This window comes from Phalangium opilio, unplaced genomic scaffold (assembly GCF_054372755.1).
Source record: "Phalangium opilio isolate 3A_F unplaced genomic scaffold, DU_Popi_V2 ptg000217l_1, whole genome shotgun sequence".
Lineage (NCBI taxonomy): Eukaryota > Metazoa > Arthropoda > Arachnida > Opiliones > Phalangiidae > Phalangium > Phalangium opilio.
In genome coordinates, this window is record NW_028324218.1 from 12744389 (window position 1) to 12771737 (window position 27349).

The 27349-nt window shown below is 36.2% G+C and overlaps 1 protein-coding gene and 1 long non-coding RNA gene across 2 annotated transcripts in view; one reads left to right on the top strand and one right to left on the bottom strand.

Annotated features, from left to right (window-relative positions):
- The first annotated feature begins 4667 nt into the window (after nt 1-4667).
- The window catches only part of LOC149616645 (ATP-binding cassette sub-family C member 1-like), a 42240-nt gene continuing 19558 nt past the window's right edge, over nt 4668-27349 (top strand). Inside the window, exons 1-14 of the mRNA XM_089857427.1 lie at nt 4668-4768; nt 4843-4986; nt 6581-6642; nt 6715-6846; nt 6908-7081; nt 11370-11544; nt 11820-12074; nt 12732-12935; nt 14891-15037; nt 19090-19174; nt 19267-19460; nt 19529-19705; nt 21154-21563; nt 23430-23658. Coding sequence (XP_089713553.1) covers nt 4712-4768; nt 4843-4986; nt 6581-6642; nt 6715-6846; nt 6908-7081; nt 11370-11544; nt 11820-12074; nt 12732-12935; nt 14891-15037; nt 19090-19174; nt 19267-19460; nt 19529-19705; nt 21154-21563; nt 23430-23658 — 2445 coding nt within the window. The 5' untranslated portion in view covers nt 4668-4711. The remainder of the gene's footprint in view (nt 4769-4842; nt 4987-6580; nt 6643-6714; nt 6847-6907; nt 7082-11369; nt 11545-11819; nt 12075-12731; nt 12936-14890; nt 15038-19089; nt 19175-19266; nt 19461-19528; nt 19706-21153; nt 21564-23429; nt 23659-27349) is intronic.
- On the bottom strand, nt 19298-19760 carry LOC149616646 (uncharacterized). Its single transcript, XR_016376085.1, has 3 exons — nt 19674-19760; nt 19512-19597; nt 19298-19436 (listed from the first exon to the last, which is right to left on the bottom strand). It is a non-coding gene; the product is annotated as an uncharacterized LOC149616646 (long non-coding RNA).

Consider the following 27349-nt stretch of genomic DNA (forward strand, 5'->3'; position numbering starts at 1 on the left):
TTGAACTTTATCAAGTATAAATCGTTATACTTCTCACCCCCTTTTACCTCTCCGAGTGACGATGACATCACGGAGAGGTATTACACTGAGCTTTTCTGTAAGTGACTGTCACCGCATTCTCAGTTGGCAAATCGAAGCAAACGTGTTCGCAGAAAGCAATTTTTGGCTTCTCCCATCGTTAGGATCAAGAAGTACGTGGAGATCGGCAAGGGTTACGAGAAACGTCACTCTAGCCTCCCAATGATAGAGCTTCCACCAAAGGTTCACGCAATTGTGAGTTTCATTATCATTTATTGTGAATCAATATACCCTAATTTCCAAAAATTGTTAAAGAGGCATACGTTTGAATTCCAACGTCAGCAATAGTTATGTTTAAAATAATTTTAGGAGTAGAGTTTCTTAAAACGATTTAACCAGAATTAAGGGAAATTAATGACGCTTAAAATAACTAATATCAATTGTATTTGTTAATTTATCTAAATATTTAAGAAAAACCTCTTAATTGTTTCTCGACTCGGAGACGTTAATTTTGGTTTCCCAACTTGTTTTAAAACTGAATAAATAATTTTAATTTTTTTAGAAGCTAACATATTGGGAATTTTAAATTAAAACAATACAATCTAAAATGATTGAAAATTTACTATAAAGCAATAACCTTCGATAAAGTTCCTGATAAAACAACCTGACTAAACAATAAAATAGCTCCCACGTTAGAGTGCACATCTCGTAGAAGCACACCTTACTTTTTTATCTAGTCTTTGTTTAGACAGAGTATCGAGCGTTAAAGGTTTAATTTTTATCATAGTTAGAAGATAAAAGCTCCATCATTGTTATGAGATTTATTATGAAATAGTTAACCAAATAGGTTCTTAGGGTTTAGGAAAGTTATCAATCACACACCAGTTGTCTAATTAAAATCGGTATGTAATATTTTAAAAGTATCATTATTAATTATAAAGTCTACCCGAAATGTCAATTTTACAGAGATTTGGCATAAAATCCCAAAGTCGTAATTAAGGTTAATATCTAGAACAGGGGAGAACTCCAACTCCTTAGAAATAGAAATGCAAGGGACTCTAGAATACAATGTGGGCCTATAAGCGCGAAATATAAAGAAGTTCTATTTGAAGTGTATTAGTAATTATATTACCTAGTTTTTAGTTTATTTTTGAAGTAAATTTTATTACTATATCTTCAAAAATTATAGCATGAAAAGAAAAAAACTCTTTATAAGGCAACGTTGGACCTCTTAGCAATAAAATGTTTTTCGCAATAGCGTTAAGTGTAGTTTTAACTTTAACAGATTTTCTGTCAACTTCAACTCATTGTAAATGAATGAATTTTGTGGAAGTCCATTTTGGGTAAGTCTACGTTATGTGTACAGTTATGATTAAGATAATTACTTAATGGAATGAAATGTGGTTTAGATTAGAAATTTCGTTTTTGTTTGTTGTTTCCCCGAAGGCATGTAGTATAATGAATATATCAAATAGGAAACCATTTAACCATCTAAAGTATTAACAGGAGTTCATAATAACCCCCCTTCGGGGGGGGGGAGTATGAAACTGGCCATAGAGCAATGGTAAAAATCGCGAACAACAAGATTCTGTCGTTTCGCATAGAAAGGATTAGCCTGTTTATGGACATACAACGTTACAGTATATCGTAGTGGTACTATGCTCCTTGGTTTTCGTTCCAAAACTTCCGTTGGCTGGGATCTCCGTCGAAAAGAAAAATGGCGATATGGTGCACGTAGAAACACGTTGCAATTCTTATATTAAAGATACTGCGAATAAATTTGTCCAAACCGTTTTAATTTAACCACGGAATTCTCACTCATACACATCACAACAAAACATTATTGACGATCGTTTAAATGTTTTGTAGAAAACTTGAAACCCCGACTAAAAGCCAACTTCTTAGCCAAGGCTTAATTTACACCGTTCCGACAGAAGCAGACGTGAGCCATTTTCGCTCTCAAAATCACAAAATAAAAATAGTGCTAAACCGGAAGTGTGAAAGTTAATGCGCTTGGGCGGTAAAAATGGGGTAACTATTTCTTTGGGAGTTAAGCGGTGTATGAATCCGCTGAGCTTTACGGCGAAACTTAGTTGTTACGGGCTTTTTAATCAGTTTCGTACTTCGGGTTATTATGAACTCCTGGTATTAATAAAGATACCAGCAGTTAACTTACTAACAAACGCATAAGATAATTTAGTCGTTGTATCTTTAATATTGTAGATTTCTACACGGTACCAATTTGACAAATTCATGATGCTCTTTTAAATTTTGTATAGGGTTTCCTTTAATTTTGAGGAACATCTTACTTCATAAAATATACCTCTGGTCCGTTCATGTGACACTATACACATCATTGATTAGAGGAAAAATATCTTTAGGCCCACAACTTTACCGGTTCATCCCTAAAACGAATGATTGTTTTCCTATAATGAAAATTGTCTTACAATTTCAGTGATATTGCTTATTCTGATAATCGTAATTTCTTTTAGTTGCTAATAATTTTTGTTTTTTTTTGTACTCAGAACAACAACGTTACCTGGAACACTGACGTGCCTGACTTCACAACATGCTTCCAGGAAACGGCGCTAGTGTGGGCACCTTGCGCTTTTCTGTGGTTGTTTGCTCCTCTAGAAATATATTTTCAGTCACGGAGTGCCCGTAAAGGAAACGCATGGAATCTTCTCACAATTTTGAAAATTGTTAGGTTCTATCAAGAAGCGATATCTAGTTTACTTGGGAGAAGATATAAATTCGCCTCACTTTTAGCTTTATCTCCAGTCCAAACGTAGGTCCGGAGTTAATCCCCGCCTCTAAATTACAACCACCATCTCATTGGTTCTTGAAACTCACGTCAGCGCGACGCAAATGACGAAAATTAAGTAATTTCCGACTGAGGAGAGGTGAAATAGCCCGGCTTCCTTTTACGTCCCCCTTGTATTTTTCAAGAGAGGCTGGGACTATGGCGCGCGAATACTTAGACATCTTATAACCTCTCCCTAGTAAACTAGATATCGCTTCTTGGTTATATCTTAAACCTATCTTACCTTCCATAAGTGTGGATCGAAAGAATTTTTGCTACGAGGTTGCATCCTTTATAAAAGGATGAAAGCCAGTATTTCTCGTAGATGGTTGTTTCATGGCAGCAGACTTACTGGTTTCATAACCTTCTGTGATATCATGGATATGTATAAATTCTACGTGTTGGCTCAAAAGCAGGACACAAAATGTAAGGTACAACAGCGGATGTGAGTTGGCTCCAAACTGAGTAGCAAATAAGTTAGGTCGTGGGAAAAAGGAACTGAAGCTCACCGGTAGTCACCGGATAATCCTGAGTGGTGTTTTCTATTTTGCCCATGCGCAAAAAAAAATACGAAATTCTGTCTCTCTCACAACCCAGGCGTTGCTTAGTCTCGTGAATTATCTCGACTTACCGGTCGATTAAGTGGAATGGCTGGAATTCCACTATAAGTATTATTTATACATATCCATGGTCGAACTCTAGTTTTATGTGGTGATATACATCTCTACGAATAACCCGACTTGGCCAAGAAAAAAATCACAGTATCTAGGTTGTTCTTGTTCGGAATATAAACTTGTGCACATAGATTACACAGCACTCTAAAATTTTGTCCAGCATGAACATACTTATAATGGGGATATAGTTCTATTAACAGGGCCGGATTAAGGGGAACTATCCACTAGGACCTGCAACTGCCTATCGAAGCAGAGCCATTCCTTTTCCGTTAATCCGGGCCTGTAAATTGATTTAGCATCATATTAATCATTTTGGTACTATCATTCTTTATCCATACAGTTTCTTACCATGTGCTTGTCTGCTATATCTTTGGGCGATATGAGCAAGGCATTTATTCTTTATATGGATAATGAAGACATTTACCCTTCAAATTATTACGCTTCATTCATCAAAGCGCTTTCTTACGTAAGTTTCCATATATACGTTTTATTACATTTGGTAATAAGTAAAATAACGATTTACGAGGTATAATGTTAAATTACGGACAAGTTATCACGGGTGGTATGATAAGACAAAAAATATAACTCTGGCTTTTAGTTTAACACTTGCTAAAAACAATATTTTTTTTTCCACTGAAATTGTCTAAAACTTTTCAAGGATTTTCGCGTAAAGGTTTCTACATTAAGAGCGTTTTGAAGGGTTACGTTTTGCGTAGTACATAGAAAACATTATGCCAAGACTTGCGTTACGGTCGTAGCGACATCTGGCGACGCTATTCACAGGGGAAAACGCAAAACGCATACCCTGCCCAAAGCTCTAAAACATGCTAATAAGAAGTAGACTATAGATAAATTTGCATTGCTTACAAGCAGCAATACATAGATTTCATGAACTTGAAATCATTAGGAAGCCATAGACCACATTTTAATGTCTGATTGTAAGTAAGGTTAAGGGCTTAAAACTTCGTTAAACCGGCGGGTCCTCTTTCCTCGCTTTTCAATGGCTATTTTTATATAGTTGAAGAAATCTATGTAATCGGTCATTAATAATACTAAGATAATTCAATTTGCATGATCTTATTAAATTATTATTATAATTAGAATTTTGTAAAACCATTTTTTTTTCAATATATAGCTTTTGTGCGTGTTACTAATTTATACGGGAAGAAAAAGAGGAATCAGAACATCCGGAGTTTTATTCATTTTCTTTCTACTCATGTTCGTGACAGAAATTGTAACATATAGATCGTTCCTACTACAAATATTCAATAATGTGAGTGTTTCCAACCATAAAGTATTTAATTTAATTTTATTTTAATTATTTTAATTACTTGAAACTTTTTAAAGGATGTACCATACTCATCACAAAAGGATGAATTCTCATTTATACTGATATCAGTCACGCTACCCCTTGTTTTCAGTCAACTAATTCTCTGCAGTTTTGCTGATCATAAAGCCACACTGATGACAATTAGTGGAGAAAATGTGAAGGTAATATTTTAAGCGGTTTCCATTAGCTTTTAGCAGATGGCGGTGGTAAGGGGAAAGTTTTCAGCTTTTAGTGAAACTTTTGAGATACAACGGGAACAATTCAAAAGCTATGATAAAATTATATTTAAATAATGGGGTTGAAAACCGCAAGTTGCTTCTAATAATCACAACGTACCTCCTTCGAAATAATTTATGATAAACCTTTCTTAAAACTTTAGTGCTTCTATTGAGGGTTAATGCATTTTGTTGAAGCACAAAGTCTTTCACTACATTTCGGCGAACTCTACCGCTTTCATTATCAGTACGCGATAAATACGAGAAACCGCAGGTTGCATTAAGTAGGCCTATAGCTCTGGTGGTTGATCCAATGGGTTTTTAAGGTCACCTGCATAAACAATGCAGGAGGGAACCAGACTAAACTTGGCATTATTCCCTCCAAGTTTTGTCCGCGCACCGGGTGAAATGCCATTTTTATAATCGTCTATTCCCTACTCCAGGGAGTGCTCAATGCCTACTCGAAGTAGAACGACTTAAAAGGGCAAGAACGGTATAAGTTGGCGTCCTTTCGGGTAGTTGATCGAGACTTTTGGTTTTAATATATATACTTTTGATTTAATCAAGCCTGATGGTTAAAACTTCAAACCAATTTCTTTTATTTGCGTTAGAATGATAAAATAATAAATAAATATATTAAATAATAATAATAATAATAATAATAATAATAATAATAATAATAATAATAATAAATATATTAAACATTGGCGTTGGCATTTAGCTGATTTAAAATTATTTCCGAAGACCTGAAAATGAATTCGACAATTTTACTCTGTATTTTCGCAGTTTCCCACTTAATTCTCCGCCTATCCAAAGTTTCAGTCAAGCAAATAGGGGAACACAAGCAGCGAAATACATATATACTTTTGTTGCTATTCGCGTTCCCTTCTTTGATTGGCCGAATCTTTGGTCTATGAGATCACCAGTCGGATTTTGCGTTAAAAATATCTACAAAGTAAAAATAATGGTATTTACTTCGGATCTTTGAAAAATATAGAATGCACAGCGTAAAAATAGGGGAATTTACTGCGGATATTTAATTAGTAATAACAAAAGTAAGAAGCAAAATCAAAAAAGTACACTTCGTTGAAACTTGCTCGTGCCGTCTAATATGAAAAGCCCCCCTATATCGCAGAATAGTGTCGACCCCCTCTGCACAGGGAAAAAGCCGTGAATAGGCTCTAAAGTATAGTGGGTGCTGGTTCTAGTACCAAAAATGAACGTTTGGATCGCCAGCATCATGAACTAATTTCTATAAACCAATGACGTCAAGAAACTCTTCCGTGATTGGTTGGTTCCTGTAGGCGATTAAGCAACGAGTAGTTGGCTTCTCAGTTTACATGTTGTCTACAGCCAAAGACAGGGAATTATTTATGAAGTGTAATTTTTGTTTTTATATCTATACACTTTTGGTAATACCAGAAACTTTTTTAAATTTTTTTAAAGACAGCGCCAATGTTTTGGTGAGTTTTGCTAACGTTTCAAAAGATAAAAACCTGTTTTATTTTATCGTGTCATAATTTCCGTATAATAATTATAGAAAATCAGCCCAGAAGAAACATCTTCATTTTTATCACATCTAAGTTTTTGGTGGTTCAACGAGTAAGAAAATTCCAGAAACTGTAATATCTCTTTTTTTTTAATAATAAAGGCTACATTATTCTTTGTTTTTAGCATGGCAAAACTGGGGTATAAAACACCCTTGAAAATGAACAATATGTGGTTGTTATCGGACCACAATAAATCTCTGAACATTGTGTCAAATTTTGATAAATACTACCTTTCAATGATGGAAAAGGCTATGAAGTAAGAGATTAATTATTAATTACATATAATTTACGGATTATTTAAAACTCAAACTTTTTAGGTTAAAATCAACAAAAGAGCCTAGTGACCACTTGAGTAAAGACTCGGTGGAAAAAGTGCCCGTTGCTGGTATTCTGATACCAGTTTTGAAAACATTTCGATGGTATTTACTCTCCGCAGCTCTCTTCAGGCTAGCCGGTATTTGTTTGGTGTTCGTCAGTCCACTTGTACTTGAGTGAGTAAACTTAAAACTATGTCAATCGGTCCTATAATTCCTATAAAAAATCCTATATTTTTGAACCTGTCCTATATTATCCTATAATTTCATAAAATGTCCTATAATATCCTATACGTTTCACTTAGTCGAAGTTGCCATATAGTTTAGCATCAAATTTATCAAAATTTTGCTCTTTTATCGTGATGACATTTGCAGTAGCGTCGCTAGGGTTTGAAATTTGGGGGAGAGGGGGCTAAATCTGGGCAAACTAGTTATTATAAGAAATTATTAAAAAAAATTGCATAATGGGTTCATTGGAAAATGTGTAGACCTTTAAAACTATCCGTAAATTTGTGTCAACGTGAAATTATTCGTATGTTAAAGATATACAACCTTTTATTGATAAAAACTACGGAACCGATTATGAAGGAATTTCACTCGTCTTAAGTTTAATTTTAGTTTTGGCTAGCTTTTAGTCCACACTATTGGGACTCCCTTCGAAAGAACATGAAACATTTTACTTGTCTCCATCTGTTCTTTTGTTCAAAATTGTACTGTTTGATATTGAAATTCATCTCTGCAGAGATGAAAGTTAACGAATCTATCATTATAATTTTTTTTATATATATTGCTACAGAATATTAGGTTGCTAACAGCAATTTTTGGTAGGGTTAACGGATTATTTTGGGGGGGCTAAGTTTGGACATTTGACTAGACATCGAAATTGCGGAGCTCGCTTCGGAATTTTTATACATTACATTTTATTTAAGTTTCTCTTTTCAAACTAAAATCCAAGTTATTATTTTTTGAGATTTTTCTACGAAATTCAAACCAAAATAGTATTATACAGTATACGAGCATTTTTAGTCTTATACTTTTCTATAAAAACACATTTTTTCCCATATAAAATCCTATAATTTTATAAACCTTCTCCTATTTTTCCTATGAGGAATTTTAATTTTTGGCTGGGCTCCCATCTTTCATATGTTCTCAGGCCTTATCAGTAAGCTAGTGATTTTATGAAATAGAGACATTTATTCGGCATTACAAGTTTTTACCTCTCCGAGTGACGTATGTCACGGAGAGGTTCTAATTTCGACGTGTCTGTGTGTGTGTCTGTCTGTCTGTCTGTCTGTCTGTTGTTATTGACTTACACCCCAGGGGACCGCGTTCGCAGTTTGAAAATCGGAGCAAACGTGTTCTCAATTTCCGGAAATTGTATTACACTTGCAGGCTATTAATCCATTGCCTGTCTAACACCACCAGCCTCTGGTCTTTGTCCATCCCACATGGACACCAGTCTGTACACACTGGCTTCTAATCACCACCCTCTTATGGTCTTTGTCCATCCCACATGGACACCAGTCTGTACTTACTGGCTTCTAACACCACCATCTTCTGGTCTTTGTTTTTGTCCATCCCACATGGACACCAGTCTGTACACACTGGCTTCAACTCCATCATCATCCTTAAGGTTAAGACATACGCGGCGATCGGCCAGGGTTACGAGAAACGTCCGGCCTCCCAATGGTGGGGCTTCCACCAAAGGTTCACGCAATTGCGATGTTCTTATTGTCCATCCCACATGGACACCAGTCTGTACACCTGGCTTCTACACCACCATCTTCTGGTCTTAGTTTTTGTCCATCCCACATGGACGCCAGTCTGTACACCTGGCTTCTACTCCATCATCATCCTTAATGTTAAGACATACGCGGCGATCGGCCAGGGTTACGAGAAACGTCCGGCCTCCCTAAGGTGGGGCTTCCACCAAAGGTTCACGCAATTGCGCTGTTCTTATCCATAGCTGCGATTCGAAACCCTTATATACTACCTATTTGAGTAAGGGGAAGCAACCGTCGTATGCTTCATTTCAAACGCCAATATTAGTCAAGTCTCTCAAGAATGTTTAATTGTTCTTTTTTAAAACGATGTAACGTTCAATAAGGCGAATAACTAACGAAGAAAATATTAAATATTAATTATATTTATTTTAATATTTAAGATAATCTTGTTTCTCAATTCAAAATTAATACGGAAAGAGTTAAAAAGCAGTCTATGTTTTAGTCTGTGTATGTCCGTCCGTTAGTACATCGCGTTAGCAGTTCGCTTTGTTTTGTGGAAAGAAATCCTACAAAACCTTAAAATTTGGTTTTCTCATAATTTATAATTAATATATGGAAATATATTTCGTAATTTCGATGCCTTTAGTGGTTTTGTAGCTATAAAGCTCTGTTTCATTTTGATATCCCAAGAATATTTTTTAATATTATTATTTGAAATCGATGTTTATATATTACTTAAGCTATACTACATCTGTTTATAGCATAATCCTTTCTAAAGTGATTTCAAGAAGAACGCCACTATATTGGTCAAATGAACTATCATTTGTCAATAGGCCTAGTGAACCAAATAGTAAACGCTTGGTTTTCGTTTCTGTAATGCAGAGACATTAACGGTTCAGAGTGAGCCGAAAGTTAATTACACTTTTAAATAATCAGGCTTAGATTTTATAATCATGGTGGAAATCTGGGCCGCGTTAAGCAGAGCTCAGCGCTGTTAGCAGTGTCCTACAGAACCATAGATAATAATGTGTATATTATCTATGACAGAACGGGATTTTGGTTTTGAATTTTGACGTCACGGTGCTCAGCGCTGAGCCAGCACGGTCACCAAAGACATTAGTCGGGTTGTTGGGTAACGTGTCGTAAAACGCGTAGTTCTCAGCTTGGCGAAAAAAAAACATGGAGGAATTAATACAAATAGCTCTTGCTGATTCTGATGGGGCTATAGCTATTCATTTGACGTGAAACCAGTTGATCACGCGAGAATTTTAAGAGATATGTTAGTTTCTATGTTTAGTTATAAAAGTTGTTCTTATCTATCTCCATAAATATGTTATCATACAATTTTTGTTAAGCCTTTGTACCTTGCACGCTTTATTGCGCTAGCTTATTTTTAAAACACCGATGACCGGAGAAAAGCTATGACGACAGATCTCACCGGTAAACGTTTTCCAAAATCCGCTGTCTTTTTTGGTGAGCTCTGCAGAACGCAGCCCAGATCAGTGAAGGTCTGATCGTTATCGGATTATAGCTTCGTGTTATCATGATTTTAATGGTGCACGTTTACTTTCAGTGTGTGTAGCCACAAATAAGCTTTGGTGTTATGTAACGTTAATCGTCATGTTGACAAACTAAGAAAATTTTTGAGGTGAAACGAGAGGATAGTGTTTACATGGCAACCCTGTTGTGAATATGGCTTTGAACATAGAGGGTATACAGTTGAGGAGTAGCAAATTGGGCCTTTACAAACAGGTAAAGGTAATATCCCTCCAAAGTTTTATCTCTTCATTTCCCGTTTTTCCCCCATCGGATGATTTTAATGTGTACAAGTATATCCTTATTGGATGTAAAATGTCGTCTGATTTACAGTATATTTGCTATGCTTTGTATACTGCTTTAATATTTCATAAATTATAACTTCAGTATTTGTTCATAAAAAAAGAAGAAACATTTCCATATCTGGGTAAATAAGTTTGTAAGTAGTTCTTCTCTTGACTCGGAGAGGTAATATTTTGGTTTTCCCAACTTGTTAAACCTTGTGCTGGTAGAATTGGACCATTTCTTAAACCTTTCCCTGGTTTTACTGAAATTAAAATTGCAGTTTAGTTGAACTCTTTAACAATCCAAACAAGCCACTTTCTGAAATATCCGGAGTAAGAGTTAGACTGGAAAGCAGGTAGATTTTTGTATTTAAGTAAACATCTAACATTGAAATGACTTTAGACCTACCCGTATGAAATATCTGCATGATGCTAATTTTTCCAAAATTATTTTTAACATCATTTAAACTCAATAAGGGTGTTAAATAAGGACTATTCATAAAGTTAAACGGTTATGGGTCTAGATGTTATTTACAAGCTTAATAACCAGGGGACTCATCCTCGATAAACTCAACCAAACCTATACGAAATCCTTCACCTAGTGTTTTTGAAGTAAATCAACAATCATGCAGATTGGTCAAAGTCGGTGCATAAAGAACAAACATACAATATACCACTTTTTCAAATATACAAGGTGTTTTTGCAAAATCATCACAAATGATGGGGAGCGTTCTTTGGACGATTTCGAGTCAAAATTATTCTGTGGCATTTTGCCGTACCTCTATCATAACTTGTAAACGGTAGACCCGGCGTGAAAATTGCTTACAACATTTTCACCGCGAAACCACCCAAAGAACACCTTGCTTAATTTTAAGATGCCCTATTTCTACCGTCTAATAATTTGTGAAATTAATTATTCAGTCTCCTGATCTCGTTTGTGAGTGGTAACGAGCCCTATTGGAGAGGATTTTTCTACGCTGGGTTGCTTTTCTTCTCAGCAATGTTGGAATCCATTGTAAACAACCAATACGAATACATTATTTACTGCACATCCATGAGAGTTAGATCAGCCACTATATCAGCAATTTATAGAAAGGTAACTGTAATTCAATCAACGTAACGTTCACATTATCAACGAATTTGTTATACAACAAAATTAAACTCGCCATACTACTGTGGCACAATTGTTTTGGTGTCAAAGCCTTCACTTCACCCTTAGGGTTTGAAGTATCCATTGGCTGATCTTTCCACTCTGTAATTAGCCAAAAGCAATGTGTTCAATAGATTAAAATTAGGTTCTGTCGCTGGGGATTCATTGCAATTGTTATCTCTTTCATATTCTTGGTATTTTTAATGAAACAATTATTGCAGGCAATGGTTCTATCCAGCTCAGCCAGGCGCAACTATACAGTTGGAGAAATAGTGAATTTGATGTCAGTTGATATTCAGCGATTTATGGATTTTATGCCAATTGCTAACATGCTGTGGTCTGCGCCGCTGGAAATAGTGATAGCGTTCTATTTCCTATGGCAGCAAATTGGAGTTTCCTCTTTGGCTGGATTAGGGTTCCTAATTCTACTAATACCAATTAATGCGTACATGACATCGAAAGTTAGAGGTTTCCAGGTGGGGTATTACTCCTTAATTACAATAAGGTATATGTTATAAAAAAGTCTCGGTTAGGTTGCCCACCTTAGTTAGTGGTTAAAATCTTGTTAGCATTGTAGATGACCCAAGTCGAACTCTCTCCAAATCACAGACCGTTTTAGCTACGTCATTTTAAAATATGTTTGAAAATTGATTGTATGATCTTAATTTGTCAATAAGTAACTATCTGTTACCCGCGGCGTCTCTCGCGTGTAATTAGAGCTTCCATCAAAATTTTATAATAAAAGGGTAGATTTTACCGATGACTGATATTTTTGTAGCACTCGGCATTGCCCGTCAGCCCGTCGGGACATTTTTTATTACTATTCATGCGGACATTATTTCATAAAGAAGGCTTTTTAAATTTCTTTGTTGCACAGAGAAGATTTTTTTACATTTCTGGGCGCCATTTATTAAGATGGCGGCGGATTGGAAAAATATTTCTTAGTATACTTATGAGTAACGTTCCTGCAAATATTCAGCCTTCTTTGGCAAGCGGTTTGGGCTGCGTGTTAATTATCAGTCAGTCTGTCAGTCAATCTGTAGTATTCTGCTTCTACCACCATTTAAGAACTTCCCTTTTTAATGAATATTTTTCTATGTTATATTTCACACCATGACTTAATTTTACTTAAGGTATTTGTCATGAAATCCAAAGACAAGCGAACAAAACTGATAAATGAGATTCTTAGCGGTATTAAAGTGCTGAAGTTGTACGGTTGGGAAGAGTCGTTTCAGAAGAAGGCCATGGGCTACAGAGAAGATGAAGTGAAAACCCTAACCATTCAAGCGTATTATTCAGCAGTTTTTACGTTCATTTTTACAACGGCTCCGTTTTTCGTAAGTTAACATCTAAGAACTTATGGTTTTGGGGGCAAAACATTTCATTGGATGACTTATCCAGTTTTGTTCAATGGACTTTTATCATAACGTTAAACACTTCACAGAATCACAGCATGTCCTAACGCGAATTCTCCTATTGTCTAAAGAGAGTTCAAAGATGGCAACAGCGGGTGGGTAAAATTATTTGTTGTACGTCACAGGCACCAGGTGATACCAAGATCCAAAGACTCCGTATGGCGTGGAACTGGACACTTTGTCCTTGTCTTCGCGAGATTGCTGCACCAATTCCCTGAAGTGCTCGTTTTCGAAATAACACGAAGAAAGTTTTTTTCAACCACGCCTATCCTTGGTCATTTGCCTCTGTTGTATTTCAATTAATTTTTACGTGCCCGCCTTCTTTGGAGTCTGTAAGCCATTTTCCATTGCCATTTACTGTGGGGTGATTTTCTTGGAGTGAGAACGAAAGTTCCTTTAGAATTCCATTAAATGCATCTATGTCTAATTTAATATTGCTCCATGGTGTAGATTTCTAGCAGCCAATGGAAAACGGCGTTAAAGTCAATGCCTCGTATCTGGGAGCACGGCAGAACATCTTTGTTCGTATCAAAAATATCGTGACTTGGCAAGCGCAGGTAATTACCTTATAAACGTGTACATAAGGTTATGCATAACTCGCCTTATAAACTTGTACATATCCCATCGACCATAAACGATTTAGTGAATATCCCTTCGATTATTTTAAAATCGGCAACGATTTAGTGAATATCCCCTCGACTTCCTTTTAATATTACTTACCTGCGATTGCCAAGTCACGATATTTTTGATACGAACAAAGATGTATAATAATGATAGAGTCAAAGAATATTGGTTATTAATTAGGAAAAGGACTTAATTTATAACATAATTGTTCAATTGGCGATTGAATGAGAACAAAAGGCAGACTTGGCTCTACATGGGATCTCAGAACGTTTTACGGCGGAGAGGGCACGAAGCGAGGCTTGGCCCATTTTTGTACATGTTAATGTTTTTCATAGGATCCCCTTTACTATTGCAGATGGACACGTGGTGCAAATTTAAAAAAATTCATAATTTTGTATAGCCTTTTTTGAAAAGTTTGACTTTGCTTCCAAAAATTTCATGATTTTAACTTCAAATAAATTGGCAATAATTTTATTTACAATCAAAATATAAACTGCAAGTGCCCAGTAACTAACGAAGGACAAATTTATCTTATAATATTGTTCTTAGAGAATTTGTGTATTAAGGGGACCCTACACGCTCAATAATAAAAACGTGGGGCCCCCGTTCAATATTTGTGTAATAAACTGAGAATATATATTGCATCACTGATAGCATGATTTTTTTAATGGCTCATAATGTTATTCAAACAATTGAACAATATTTCGCATTCGAATAACATTAAAGTCTGTTTTTTCGACGCGTTTGGTCAATAAAGTTGTACCCGGTCGATCGACCCAACATCAACATTTTTATTGTTACCAAAATATATTCAATATAATTGAATAAATTGTGTGAAATTTAATCAATATATTTGTCCAATAAGGTTTTAAGGTTTTTTCTAAATATTGGATATTCAACATCATGTTGGATTTTGATTTGCACAATTATTGAAAAGTTTTGGGATGAATTTTATAGATGTTTCCCATTTAATTTGTGCAGAATATTGAGCGTGTAAGGCCGCATAAAATTGGAAAGAGAATTGAAATAAAACTGCTTTAATTGACACAATAAAACTGTTTTTTCAAGAACGAAGCATTGAAAAAGTACGCCACACGACAAATTTTTTAAAGCTTTATTCTTGTAAAAAGAGTTTTTTTGTGTTAATTAAAGTGGTTTTGTTTAAAAAATTCGTTAATGCTATTCTTGTTTCGCTTAGTGCGGCATGCAAAATCTACCTGACTTTCATGTTCAACCTTTTCTTTTAATAACAGGTTGGACTTGCAAGTTTTGCCATGTTCGTCTTAATAAGTCCGAATAACATTTTGGATGCGAATACAGCTTTCGTATCTTTATCATTGTTCAACATTCTTAGAGTTCCTTTTGCCTTATTACCAGTAGTGGTTACCTTTGCGGCAATGGTAAGTTAGATAAGGGCTCTGAATTGAAGTTATAGGTGATTATAGTGCTAAACCAGATTTTTAATCGGATCCAATCCAAGACATGCTACATTGTCTTGGATTGGTCCTCAAACAACAGATATGAGATCTCTTAAAAAATCATTTATTGTATTAGTGCTAGCAGCCCGTCAGTACATTTTGACTACTTTTTTCCCATTTTAAGTGATTATTTGTTATACCCCAAAACCCTTATGGTTCGCATATGTACAGGGTTGCAACTAAATTTCAAATTCCCTGACTTTTCCAAATTTTCCCTGATATTTTTTGTGGTTTTTTCCCTGAATTTTTAGGCAAATTTGTCATTATACTAAATATAATTATAACTAAACAATTGCGTTTGAATCGCATATTTGAATATAACGTAAAATATTGCGAGCGAACGAAGCGAGGTCCCAGTTTACATTGTCTGATCAACCATGATTTCCCTAAAACGGCGTTTAAAAAGTCACCCAGCTGGATAGTTGAACCGCAAATATTTTACCCACTTTAACCATGCAGATTCCCTGAGTGATCCCTGACATTTTTGCCCCATTTTGAAATTCCCTTACCTGTGGCAATCCTGGAACCAATGTGCTAAATATTGATGAATTATGGAAGATTTAGGTTTACACGCATGATGTCTAAAGTTATACCACTGTAATTGAAATTCGAGTAATCATGGGCCAAAATTTGCATTTGTATGCAAATATTTTTAAACATTTAGTTTTATTGAAATCAAAGTCATGCGTTTTTGTCCAAGTATAACAATTTCTCAATATCGACTGTGATATATGTAATAACGCAGGTGTTATTAGCACATGTTAAAATATAATATATGTGCACGAATTCATATAATTCTATATTATTATTTAAATATTTTATTTGCGTCTTTCGATTGATAGGTATAAAAGTTTTTCTAAGAAATTGATGATGAATAATGTTAGGCAAATTGCCGCTGTTTTTATATACAGAGCGTTTCTGAAAGGTTTTATGGATGATCCCTTGCAATTAATTTGAATTGTCATTCAGTTTCTTAATAAAACTAAGGTGTAAATCATAAAATGAAAACGTTGACCAGGACCGTAAAATATCGTAGAACATTTTAGAGTCAAAATCGTCCAAATAACACCCCCTTCGTTTTATTATTAAATTAAAATATTTTGTCTTTAGCAATTATCTCACTATTTAGTGTAATTTAATTTTAGTTCGCATTGTTCGAATAATTCCTTGTAGTTACTTGAATTAAAACACTTTCCTGCATTTTCTCGATGTGGTATTAACGTAACCATAAACGCAGAGTACGACACTGCGCCCATAAAAATAGTCAACAGCAAACCACGATCAATCGTTACGCAGCGCCAAACAGTAAACTTTATAATGCCAAGCCTGATTTTTGTACACAAATAATTTTCCCTGATCGTATCAACCAAAGTTAGTCTTACATTTCTGGATCGTTTGTGACAACATGCCACTAAGAACTCGGCGCAATCTGACATTAACGATAGGACGAATATGAAAACTGCGCCAGAAATAAAAAACCAGTTATATCCAACTTTAAACAACACTGTCAAAGGATCTTCGTTTAAGCCATACTCGTATAGTATTGTAAAATATTTGCAAATATTGACAGTCCATTGAACTATCCAAATTAAAACTATCAAATTCAGCTTCGAATCTAGATTGGAGGTAATGTCTAGTATTTCAGTGTGTTGTAAGCTCCATATATACACTTGGCCAGGCTTTCTCATTAAACATTCACTCCAAGATTTGAATTTAGCCACAAGAGCCGTTACAGTAAATGTTATCATTGATTGAATTAAAAATAATGCACTAAAACTCAAAATATTGCCTATGGCGAAAAAACAGATATGAAACTTTATGATTACAGGATGTTCCTTCAAAAAAGACCAATTGTAAAAAGCATCCAACATGAAGCTTACACGAGACGTATTGTAAATTCCACAAACCAGAAAAATCGTCCATAAAATCGCCACTAATAAATGCACCATATCCAACAACCGTGTTTTTTTAATGTCGAAATCAACGGTCAGTAGGTTATTCGATTTAATTAACGACTTCAGACAAGTAGATACTACACCACAATTTGACATTGATACGTTTATGACGTAAATCATTGAAAGCACAATTAATACGTCGATGGCTTCGCCCATTGCACTCAAAATGTCATCCAATTTGCGATACAATAAGTAGAAGGATTGTCTTGCTGTATCTAACAAGTTTATTGTAATTACGGTACGAGTTAAGATTGAACGAATTCGACTTATTTTCGTGTTCTGTATGCCATGGAATGCACCCATAAAATTTAAACATTTAAAGACTATATTGAAAACGAAACTATTTTTCACGCAACTGAGAACTTCCATGTTAAAACGTTCAAAGACAAAACTGGAAAATTTACTTTTAGCTTTCCTTTATCTTGGAACGCAATTGAAGGCAAAACATTTTTCTGGTATGGTCAAGCTTAATTTTCGTCACGCTTTTACGTGACACTACCACATTAACACAATTAACCACATCAAATATTTTTTCGGTGCTTTGGCAAAAACTTATCATTCGAACTTTCACTATCTGCAATGCGTCAGACCGGAGCCTCCGAAATGATGTAGGCCCGTGCGTGTCGATTTTTATGTGGGGAAATATCTAGTTTCATAGAGGAAATATTTTCACCCTATATGTGTACTAGGTGGCGCTTTTATTACCGTTTTGACCGAGGTCTTCCTTAAATTATCTTTGATATTTTAGGGGCCAATTATAAAAATTTTATGAAAGAGAAAGGTTTCACCCTTAAATTAACGTTATTGTTTTAGGGGATATTCACTTTTTATTGATTCTATTGGTTATATTGTGTGGACAACAAAATGCAATATGAGATTTTAACATTGTTGTTTTTTTTTTAGTAAAACAAAACTTCTTGAAGTTAATAATTCACAATTTTATTATACCATAAGAGAAATTTTTTTACCCCTTCATAACCTTTCATTTTTTTAACCTTGACGTTTTTATCCTTTACTTCTTTGGCATGATTGTTAAATAAAGGTCTTCGGAAATTTTCTAAAACATTTTCTTACTATCCTCGACCTCGGTTTCACCGCTCTAAGTCTATGCCTTTCCCTAATATTGTAGCAGTCGACGGGGTCACGAGGCTGAAGTTATTTTTATTTTACGATACTAAGAGCGCCCCCAAGCGAGATAACACGGCGAACTAAAATAGTTAAAAAAAATATTCTTGCTTCACGATAGGCACGGGCCTAGATCATTTCGGAGGCTCCGGTCAGGCTACAAAGTTAACTTTCACCTCAACTAAACTCATTAAGGTTCTATAAGACTTCGTTTATAAAAGTTTAGTTCCAAAACGCGAAGGTGCATGTCTAAAGTAATTTATGTGAAACTTTCTCGAAGAACAACAGTATGTTTACATAGCACCAATGTTTTCTAACTCCCTAAAGTATTTAACAATATAGCCCAACGGTTGTTGTACAGTACAGTCCCAGACCAAAGTTTCTGGACATTTTTATTTGACGGCCATTTCGTTTTAATTAGTGCAATAGAGTTAAAAGATATTTCACATGCAAGATAGTTTCGCTTCACGAAATTATTATACAATTAAAATTGACACGGTGGCCTTACTTGGGCTTTAGTAATACCGAAAATAATAATAGCGTCACAAAATAACGCCTCATGCGGATCAAGAATGGTATCACTGCACTCCTCTTTTCACATAGAATCCAAATCGATTTTCAAATTGTAAATCGGTTGAGAAATTCAAAAGTTATAGCACAAAACATAGGAAGATAAGCATAACGAATATATCATTGTATCAATATGAACTTATCTCAGTAATAAACAGAAGATTATGGTTTGAATTAATACAGTAGTAAAATAAGGACTAATCACTTGTTCTTATGACATTAAAATGGTTAGGCCTATTCAATTCTGAGCACTGCGTTTCATAATTTGTGTAATTGACGAATGTAGATTTCAATTGAAGTACAAAATTTCCTTTTTTTTTGTAGTTCCACGTTTCTCTAACCCGTATCAACAATTTCCTAAGTTGTGAAGAACTAGATTCAGGCGTAATCACTAATAATAATTACGGCGGTGAGTTTTAAATTGATTTGAAATGATGAATTTGTACTTAACTAAATATTTCTTTAACCGAAAAAATATATATATTTAATTTTTAAAATCAGAAAGTCCGCTAAAAATTTCAAAGGCATCTTTCGCATGGTCAAGAACCGAGCAACCACTTCTGAAAGACGTCACATTAAAAATTGAAAAGGGTTCTTTGGTGGCTATCGTTGGCTCAGTTGGTTCAGGAAAATCATCACTTCTTTCAGCCATTTTAGGTGACATGGTGAAACTGTCCGGGCATGTCAGTGTCAATGTGAGTCATCGTACTTGTTTTTAATATCCTCTATAGAAAATGCGATCTTACGTTTTAAAATTTTGTAGGGAAGAATAGCGTATGTGCCTCAACAAGCTTGGATCCAAAACGCTTCCCTCAGAAGTAATATCTTGTTTCTGAAGAACAAAAATGAAACATTGTACAATAGTGTCATTGAAAAGTGTTGTTTAAAACCTGACTTTGAAATTCTACCTGGAGGAGACATGACTGAAATTGGGGAAAAGGTGAAGAATAATTCCACTGATATAATTTTTATCTCCACGTGGTATTAATAGACAGGTCCATCCTTCTGCTATACATATATTTGCAATGCAATGTTTCTAGAGGAATTGGTCAAAGGATGCAACTAGAAAATGGCTTTAGCTATAGGCCCACAAGCACTAACGGTGGACGTGCTTTTACTTTAAATTGCAAAGGCACCGCGCCCGCAAGCCTTCGGTGGTGGCCTCTAAGTATGGGGAGGTGTTCTTTAAGACTCGCGTTAGAGCAACGCCACAAAGTACAGTACTAAACTTTGTGGACAGCTTTTGGGCCAATTTGACAATCCATGCGTAGCACTCGTTGCTCCATGTTGCGACTGTACCAGATTCTAACTTTCAGCTCCTTTACCTGCATTATTCTGAAACCCATGGTATACTGTCAATCTCTTTTATTTGCGGTGTGATCTTTAAATATGGCTTTTCCCGTACCTGCTCCATTATTAAAACCAGGAATGTATGGAGGGACTGCAATGGCTAAGGGGGCTCTCGTTGTACCCTTGATGGTGGAAACATAAGGCGAGTCATTTTTTATTTTGAGAAGTGTTACATGGCGTCGCTAGGCTTTTTTGGGGGGCTATAGCCCCCCAAATTCCAAACTTAGCCCCCCAAAATAATACGTAAACCCTACCAAAAAATTGCTGTTAGGAAGAAAAGAACAGATGGAGACAAGTAAAATGTTTCATGTTCTTTCGAAGGGAGTCCCAGTAGTGTGGACTAAAAGCTAACCAAAACTAAAATTAAACTTAAAACGAGTGAAAATCCTTGATAATCGGTTCCGTAGTGGCGTAGTCTTTATCAATAAAAGGTTGTATATCTTTAAAATACGAATAATTTCACGTTGACACGGATAGTTTTAAAGGTCTACACATTTTCCAATGAACCCATTAAGCAATTTTTTTTATTAATTTCTTATAGTTCGCCCAGATTTAGCCCCCCCCCCCAAATTTCAAACCCTAGCGACGCTACTGGAAGTGTAGCTCCTCCCCCTACGTCTGTTAAGCTGTCTACCAAAGGCGAAAAATGTCATGACTCGTTAAAGAAGGCATGGCAGAAGTGACCTTTTAGATTTTTTAAAGTTAAATGCGCTGATTCGCCGCCGTTCGCGTTCATATTTGATTCTCTCAGCCTAGGGTGGAGGGTGGAGAATTATAGCAAACAAGTTTTTTTGGCAGCCAATGAATGAATGAAAACAATTTAAGTGGTAAATGCGATTTTTACGTCAGGCTATGACGTCACTAGTGTAAATTAGCCACGCCAGTTGTTTCCAAGATCATTTCACGCCGATTAGGATTTGACCTTAGCCATTCCAACCCCTCCATACATTCCTGTTAAAACTGAAATAGTTTAATTGAAGCGTTAATTTGTCCTTCTGGCTTACAATCAAATTTTAATTAATTAATTTATACTTCCAGGGTATTAATTTGAGTGGTGGTCAAAAGCAAAGGGTCAGTTTGGCACGAGCCGTGTATAGTGATTCCGACATTTATCTGCTGGATGATCCTTTGAGCGCGGTTGATGCGCACGTTAGTAAAGACATCTTTGATGACGTTATCAGTCACAATGGACTATTGAAAGGCAAAACTAGAATCTTAGTCACTCATAGAATCACAGTACTTCCGGAATGCGATACCATTGTTGTCATAAAGGATGGTAAAATTACCGAAGAAGGATCGTACAACGAACTTTTGTCTCGTAGGGGCGAATTTTCAGAATTTCTGATTCAACACCTGTCGCAAGTCAATGAGTCGCAAGATGTTACTTTAAATGAATTGGAAGTAATGGAGAAAATTGCCGCTCATGTTGGTGTCCCTGATTTAGTAAGGTAAGTCGTTGGTTATAGAAGCTCTAGCATTGTAAAAATGGCAATTTGTGAAACTATGGATTTTTTTCCCTAAACTTCTTATCCGCGGGAGAACCGCATAATTGTTGGCTAGATGTTTTGCCCTATTTGAGAATCCATATCACGTTACTATTTATATATTAGAGATGGCCGATACCAGGCTTAACCGATACCGATGCAAACATGAACCGATACCGATATTTACTCACTATGATCCAAAAACCCGATACTTCAACCGATACTGATATTTTTAGTATGACAGTGCCATTGACATATGTATTAAAAATACTTCGAAATAATTTAAAGAGTAATTTCGTGGATTATACTACTAAATCAATGTTTAGAGGTATTTTCAAAATAATATCACGGCTTGTTTTTTTAACTAGTATATGCTGAGAGGCCCTTTTATACTTAAACTTCTATTAAACTTAGTTATTAGATAACTAAATTCAGGTACTTTTTATATAAATGAGAAATCATCACGATTGGCATTCATAGAAATGAGATATTATCACCATCAATACATTACTGAAAGACCTAAAAATGTCATGTAGCGCTATATAACGTATTTTCAACGAATATCTGTTTAGCATCATATTAAACCCCGAGATACCATATCGGAATCGGCACCGGTTCATCTCTAACTTATATATGTTCATGGTTCAACAAAGGTTATAAAATCATATTTTCGCCAAACTTTTGATGAAATCAAAATATAAAAATTACTCAAACTACAGTTCTATGAAATAAAAAAACTTCTAATAGAAATACGCCACGTATTAATAATCGGGCAAAAGACGTGTCGCAATAGGGAGTGGACAAAGGGGTGAAAATATATACCATTAGTATATGGGTCATGCTTCGGATTAGCCAATCAGATACATTTCCCCACAAGCCTTTCACTCTGTAAAGTTTGCCGCCATTTTGTGGAAAGTTGAGGCACTGCCAACTCTAATACTAGGCCTTGAAATGTACATCAGAAGCATTTTTTATGTGACATTTTGAATTTGCGCTTAGTGACCGTTAGATGGCTCTTTTCTGAGGCGAATTTTCGCGATGACGAAAGTAAATTCGTACTGCGCAGTCTCGCATGACGTCACGTCTTTCGCTTATGGCTGACCAGGGTGGGAAATAAGGATTTTTTAAACTACTAAATAAAATGATCCATGACCATTGACCAGGGCACATCGTCTGCTAAACTAGAGAAGTGGGTAATTAAAATATTGGAGTTTATAATGTCTGTGTCCGAATTCAGCTGCCAAAGAAATCTCCTCCTACCTCTCCTAAGCTCGCTCATTGGTCAATCAAAATCAAACTTAAGGCATTTCATTGGCAGTGGCAGGTTTTGGGAAAAACTTAAGGGCTGTGATAGGTTGGAATTTCCATGCAGACGCCATTGACAGGTGTCAAAACGTACACCAAATTTAAACTAGTATTTTTCGAACTCGGAAACCGTTCAGCATCATGAACCGGTTTTTTGCTTTCTTTTTCGAGCCGAACTTAGCAGATTACACTTCGTCCTTGCTAACAATTTCCCATAGTTTTGAATTTGCCGCCAGTTTAATACCTCAGAAAAGCGACATCTAGCGCCATTTGTGAAATCCTAACTGCCACCCCCCTTTTATTCCTATCGCAAGGCCTAGTATTAGAGAAGGCAGCGGTTGAGGCATCCATATTAATCTACACCCCTCTGGCCTCACTCTATATCGACCACTGCACTATCCTCTGTGAATCCTGTAAACTGTATCTATTAATATCCACAATGGTCACCATCGAGTGTTCCCCTCCCCCAAGTGTATAAGTAAGGGCAAAATTTACATAATAAGCCTTGTAATTATTTGCTTGTAGACAAATATCTCAACTAAGCAGTGGAGAGAGCGATGCAGTCCACTCAGAGAGCCCACGTTTAAGTAAATTTACATCGTCAAGTAGGCAAATATCAGTAAGCGAAGGTTTAAGAAGACGTTCGTCAACTATACCTAGTCAACTAGCATCAGCTCATACAGTAGCAAGACCAACGAAAGAAGATGTCGATCGAAGAAAATTAATTGATGATGAAACTTCGGAAATTGGTTCTGTAAGATATTTTGTTTTTATACCAAAGAACCCCTTATATCAGGAGCAGATGACAAAGGAGTCTCGGACGCTAGCTTCCACAATATAGAGAGCAATGGGACCGGCGTACGTCACAGCTGTAGCGGTATCGTTTGCCATAGAGGCGCTATCAGACATTATAGCAGACGATGCTTTTGGTGGATTATATCTGGCACCAAAGTCTGCTGGGAATTTGTTTTGTAATAGGGGACTAACGGTGGCTACTGAGGTTCGTCTTACCCGATCGCGACATAAATATACACAATATAATTACTTTATTCAAACAGCTATAATCGTTGGTATTAAGATAAAAGATAAGACTACATTTTGTGACCTTAAAGGTAGGAATTAATTGACTGCTACAAGAGGTTGGAAATGAAATCCTTGTCTCTTACTTTTTGGGTTTTAAAAGATCGTGAGTGATTTCTTTTCCCAACCTCTTTTAGCTATCATTTAATTCAAGAAGAAATTGAGAAAAATTTGGCACTGAAACACATTTTAGTTTTTTAATAGTGTACATACGTTATTCGCTGGGCTTTTCATTATCAATTTTAGCAGAGATTTTAGTCTAAAAAAAAGATTAAAAAGCCGTTGAAATCCATTTTTTAACTCTAATACTCGTTATGCCTAGGCTAATTATAAGCAGACGGTACGTATTTTTAAAGAGATGCTCCAGACGCGATTTCCCAGATCTCCTTTCGAGACTTTGCAGCCACGCTATTGGTTGGAAAATAAAGCTCAAATTTCCTACCGAGAGGTGGCACTGGCGTAATGATTTTGGTTAATAACCGTGACGTTCGCGGATCCCATTGCCCTCTACATTATGGAAGCTAGCGTCCGAGACTCCTCTGTCATCTGCTCCTGCTTATATTTGAACCTATAAGTATGTAAACCCTCACGAATGTGCAAGGGAAAAAACCCAGAACGCTTTGATAGACCACTGCCTTCTCTAATACTAGGCCTTGCGATAGGAATAAAAGGGGGGTGGCAGTTAGGATTTCACAAATGGCGCTAGATGTCGCTTTTCTGAGGTATTAAACTGGCGGCAAATTCAAAACTATGGGAAATTGTTAGCAAGGACGAAGTGTAATCTGCTAAGTTCGGCTCGAAAAAGAAAGCAAAAAACCGGTTCATGATGCTGAACGGTTTCCGAGTTCGAAAAATACTAGTTTAAATTTGGTGTACGTTTTGACACCTGTCAATGGCGTCTGCATGGAAATTCCAACCTATCACAGCCCTTAAGTTTTTCCCAAAACCTGCCACTGCCAATGAAATGCCTTAAGTTTGATTTTGATTGACCAATGAGCGAGCTTAGGAGAGGTAGGAGGAGATTTCTTTGGCAGCTGAATTCGGACACAGACATTATAAACTCCAATATTTTAATTACCCACTTCTCTAGTTTAGCAGACGATGTGCCCTGGTCAATGGTCATGGATCATTTTATTTAGTAGTTTAAAAAATCCTTATTTCCCACCCTGGTCAGCCATAAGCGAAAGACGTGACGTCATGCGAGACTGCGCAGTACGAATTTACTTTCGTCATCGCGAAAATTCGCCTCAGAAAAGAGCCATCTAACGGTCACTAAGCGCAAATTCAAAATGTCACATAAAAAATGCTTCTGACGTACATTTCAAGGCCTAGTATTAGAGTTGGCAGTGGATAGACTTAAGCCATGTTACCGGTTCGAAGAGATTCCAAACGCTTGCAAAGTGTGTACAAAAGTGATTCTCGAGAAGCTAATTACAAACACGGTTTCTTGAAGTTGCTTTGCGGACCAACCTAAAGCCAGTTTGGAGGGTAGTTTCTAGTTTTCAAGGTAGTTTCACCTGAGACAGACAGGTTTTTAGGGTCATTTCACCTATGACGAGATCATTTTTCAGGGTTATTTCAAAAGAGACGAGACTACTTTTAAGGGTTATTTCACCTGAGACGAGACTACTTTTAAGGGTTATATCACCTGAGACGAGACTACTTTTAAGGGTTATTTCACCTGAGACGAGACTACTTTTAAGGGTTATTTCACCTGAGACGAGACTACTTTTAAGGGTTATTTCACCTGAGACGAGACTACTTTTAAGGGTTATTTCACCTGAGACGAGACTACTTTTAAGGGTTATTTCACCTGAGACGAGACTACTTTTAAGGGTTATTTCACCTGAGACGAGACTACTTTTAAGGGTTATTTCACCTGAGACGAGACTACTTTTAAGGGTTATTTCACCTGAGACGAGACTACTTTTAAGGGTTATTTCACCTGAGACGAGACTACTTTTAAGGGTTATTTCACTTGGGAAGAGATTTTTTCAGGGTTATTTCACTTGGGAAGAGATTGTTTTCGGGGTTAATTCACTTGGTATGAGATTGTTTTCTGGGTTATTTCACTTGGAATGAGATATTTTTCGGGGTTATTTCACTTGCGATGAGATTGTTTTCAGGATAATTTCACTTGGGATGAGATTGTTTTCAGGATAATTTCACTTGGGATGAGATTGTTTTCAGGATAACTTCACTTGGGATGAGGTTGTTTTAGGGTTATTTCACTTGGGATGAGCCTAGTTTTCAGGGTTATTTCACCTTGGATGAGCCTAGTTTTCAGGGTTATTTCACCTTGTATGAGCCTAGTTTTCAGGGTTATTTCACCTTGGATGAGCCTAGTTTTCAGGGTTATTTCACCTTGTATGAGCCTAGTTTTCAGGGTTATATCAACTAGGATGTGTCTAGTTTTCAGGGTTATATCAACTGGGATGAGACTAATTTTCACTTGGGATGAGATTGTTTTCAGGATAATTTCACTTGCGATGAGATTGTTTTCAGGATAAATTCACTTGGGATGAGATTGTTTTCAGGATAATTTCACTTGGGATGAGATTGTTTTCAGGATAACTTCACTTGGGGTGAGATTGTTTCCAGGGTTATTTCACTTGGGTTGAGGTTGTTTTAGGGTTATTTCACTTGGGATGAGAATATATTTCAAGGTTATTTCACCTTGGATGAGCCTAGTTTTCAGGGTTATTTCACCTTGGATGAGCCTAGTTTTCAGGGTTATTTCACCTTGGATGAGCCTAGTTTTCAGGGTTATTTCACCTTGTATGAGCCTAGTTTTCAGGGTTATATCAACTAGGATGAGTCTAGTTTTCAGGGTTATATCAACTGGGATGAGACTAATTTTCAAGTTATTTCAACTGCGCTGAGAATAGTCTTAACGGTATTTTCAACGGTCTCGGGAGATAGCACTAACAGAAGCGTTTTAAAGTGTGAAACGGGGCTGTCGAAATCGCTTCGAACTGGTAATGACGATTCATTTTGTAGAGATGGGCCGATACCAGTTTTAAAAGATACCGATATCATTCGATACTTGGAAACCGATACGTACGGATACCGATATTTTACCCGATCCTTCGAATAAACCGATATTTTACCCGATCCTTCGAATAAACCGATATTTTACCCGATCCTTCGAATAAACCGATATTTTACCCGATCCTTCGAATAAACCGATATTTTACCCGATCCTTCGAATAAACCGATATTAAACCGATACCGATAAATTAACCGATATCAATAATAATATTAAATAAGAAAACAAGTTGGGAAAACCAAAATATTACCTCTCCGTGTCAAGAGGTCTACTACTACAAACGTATTTACCTAGATATGGAATTATTTCACTTTTT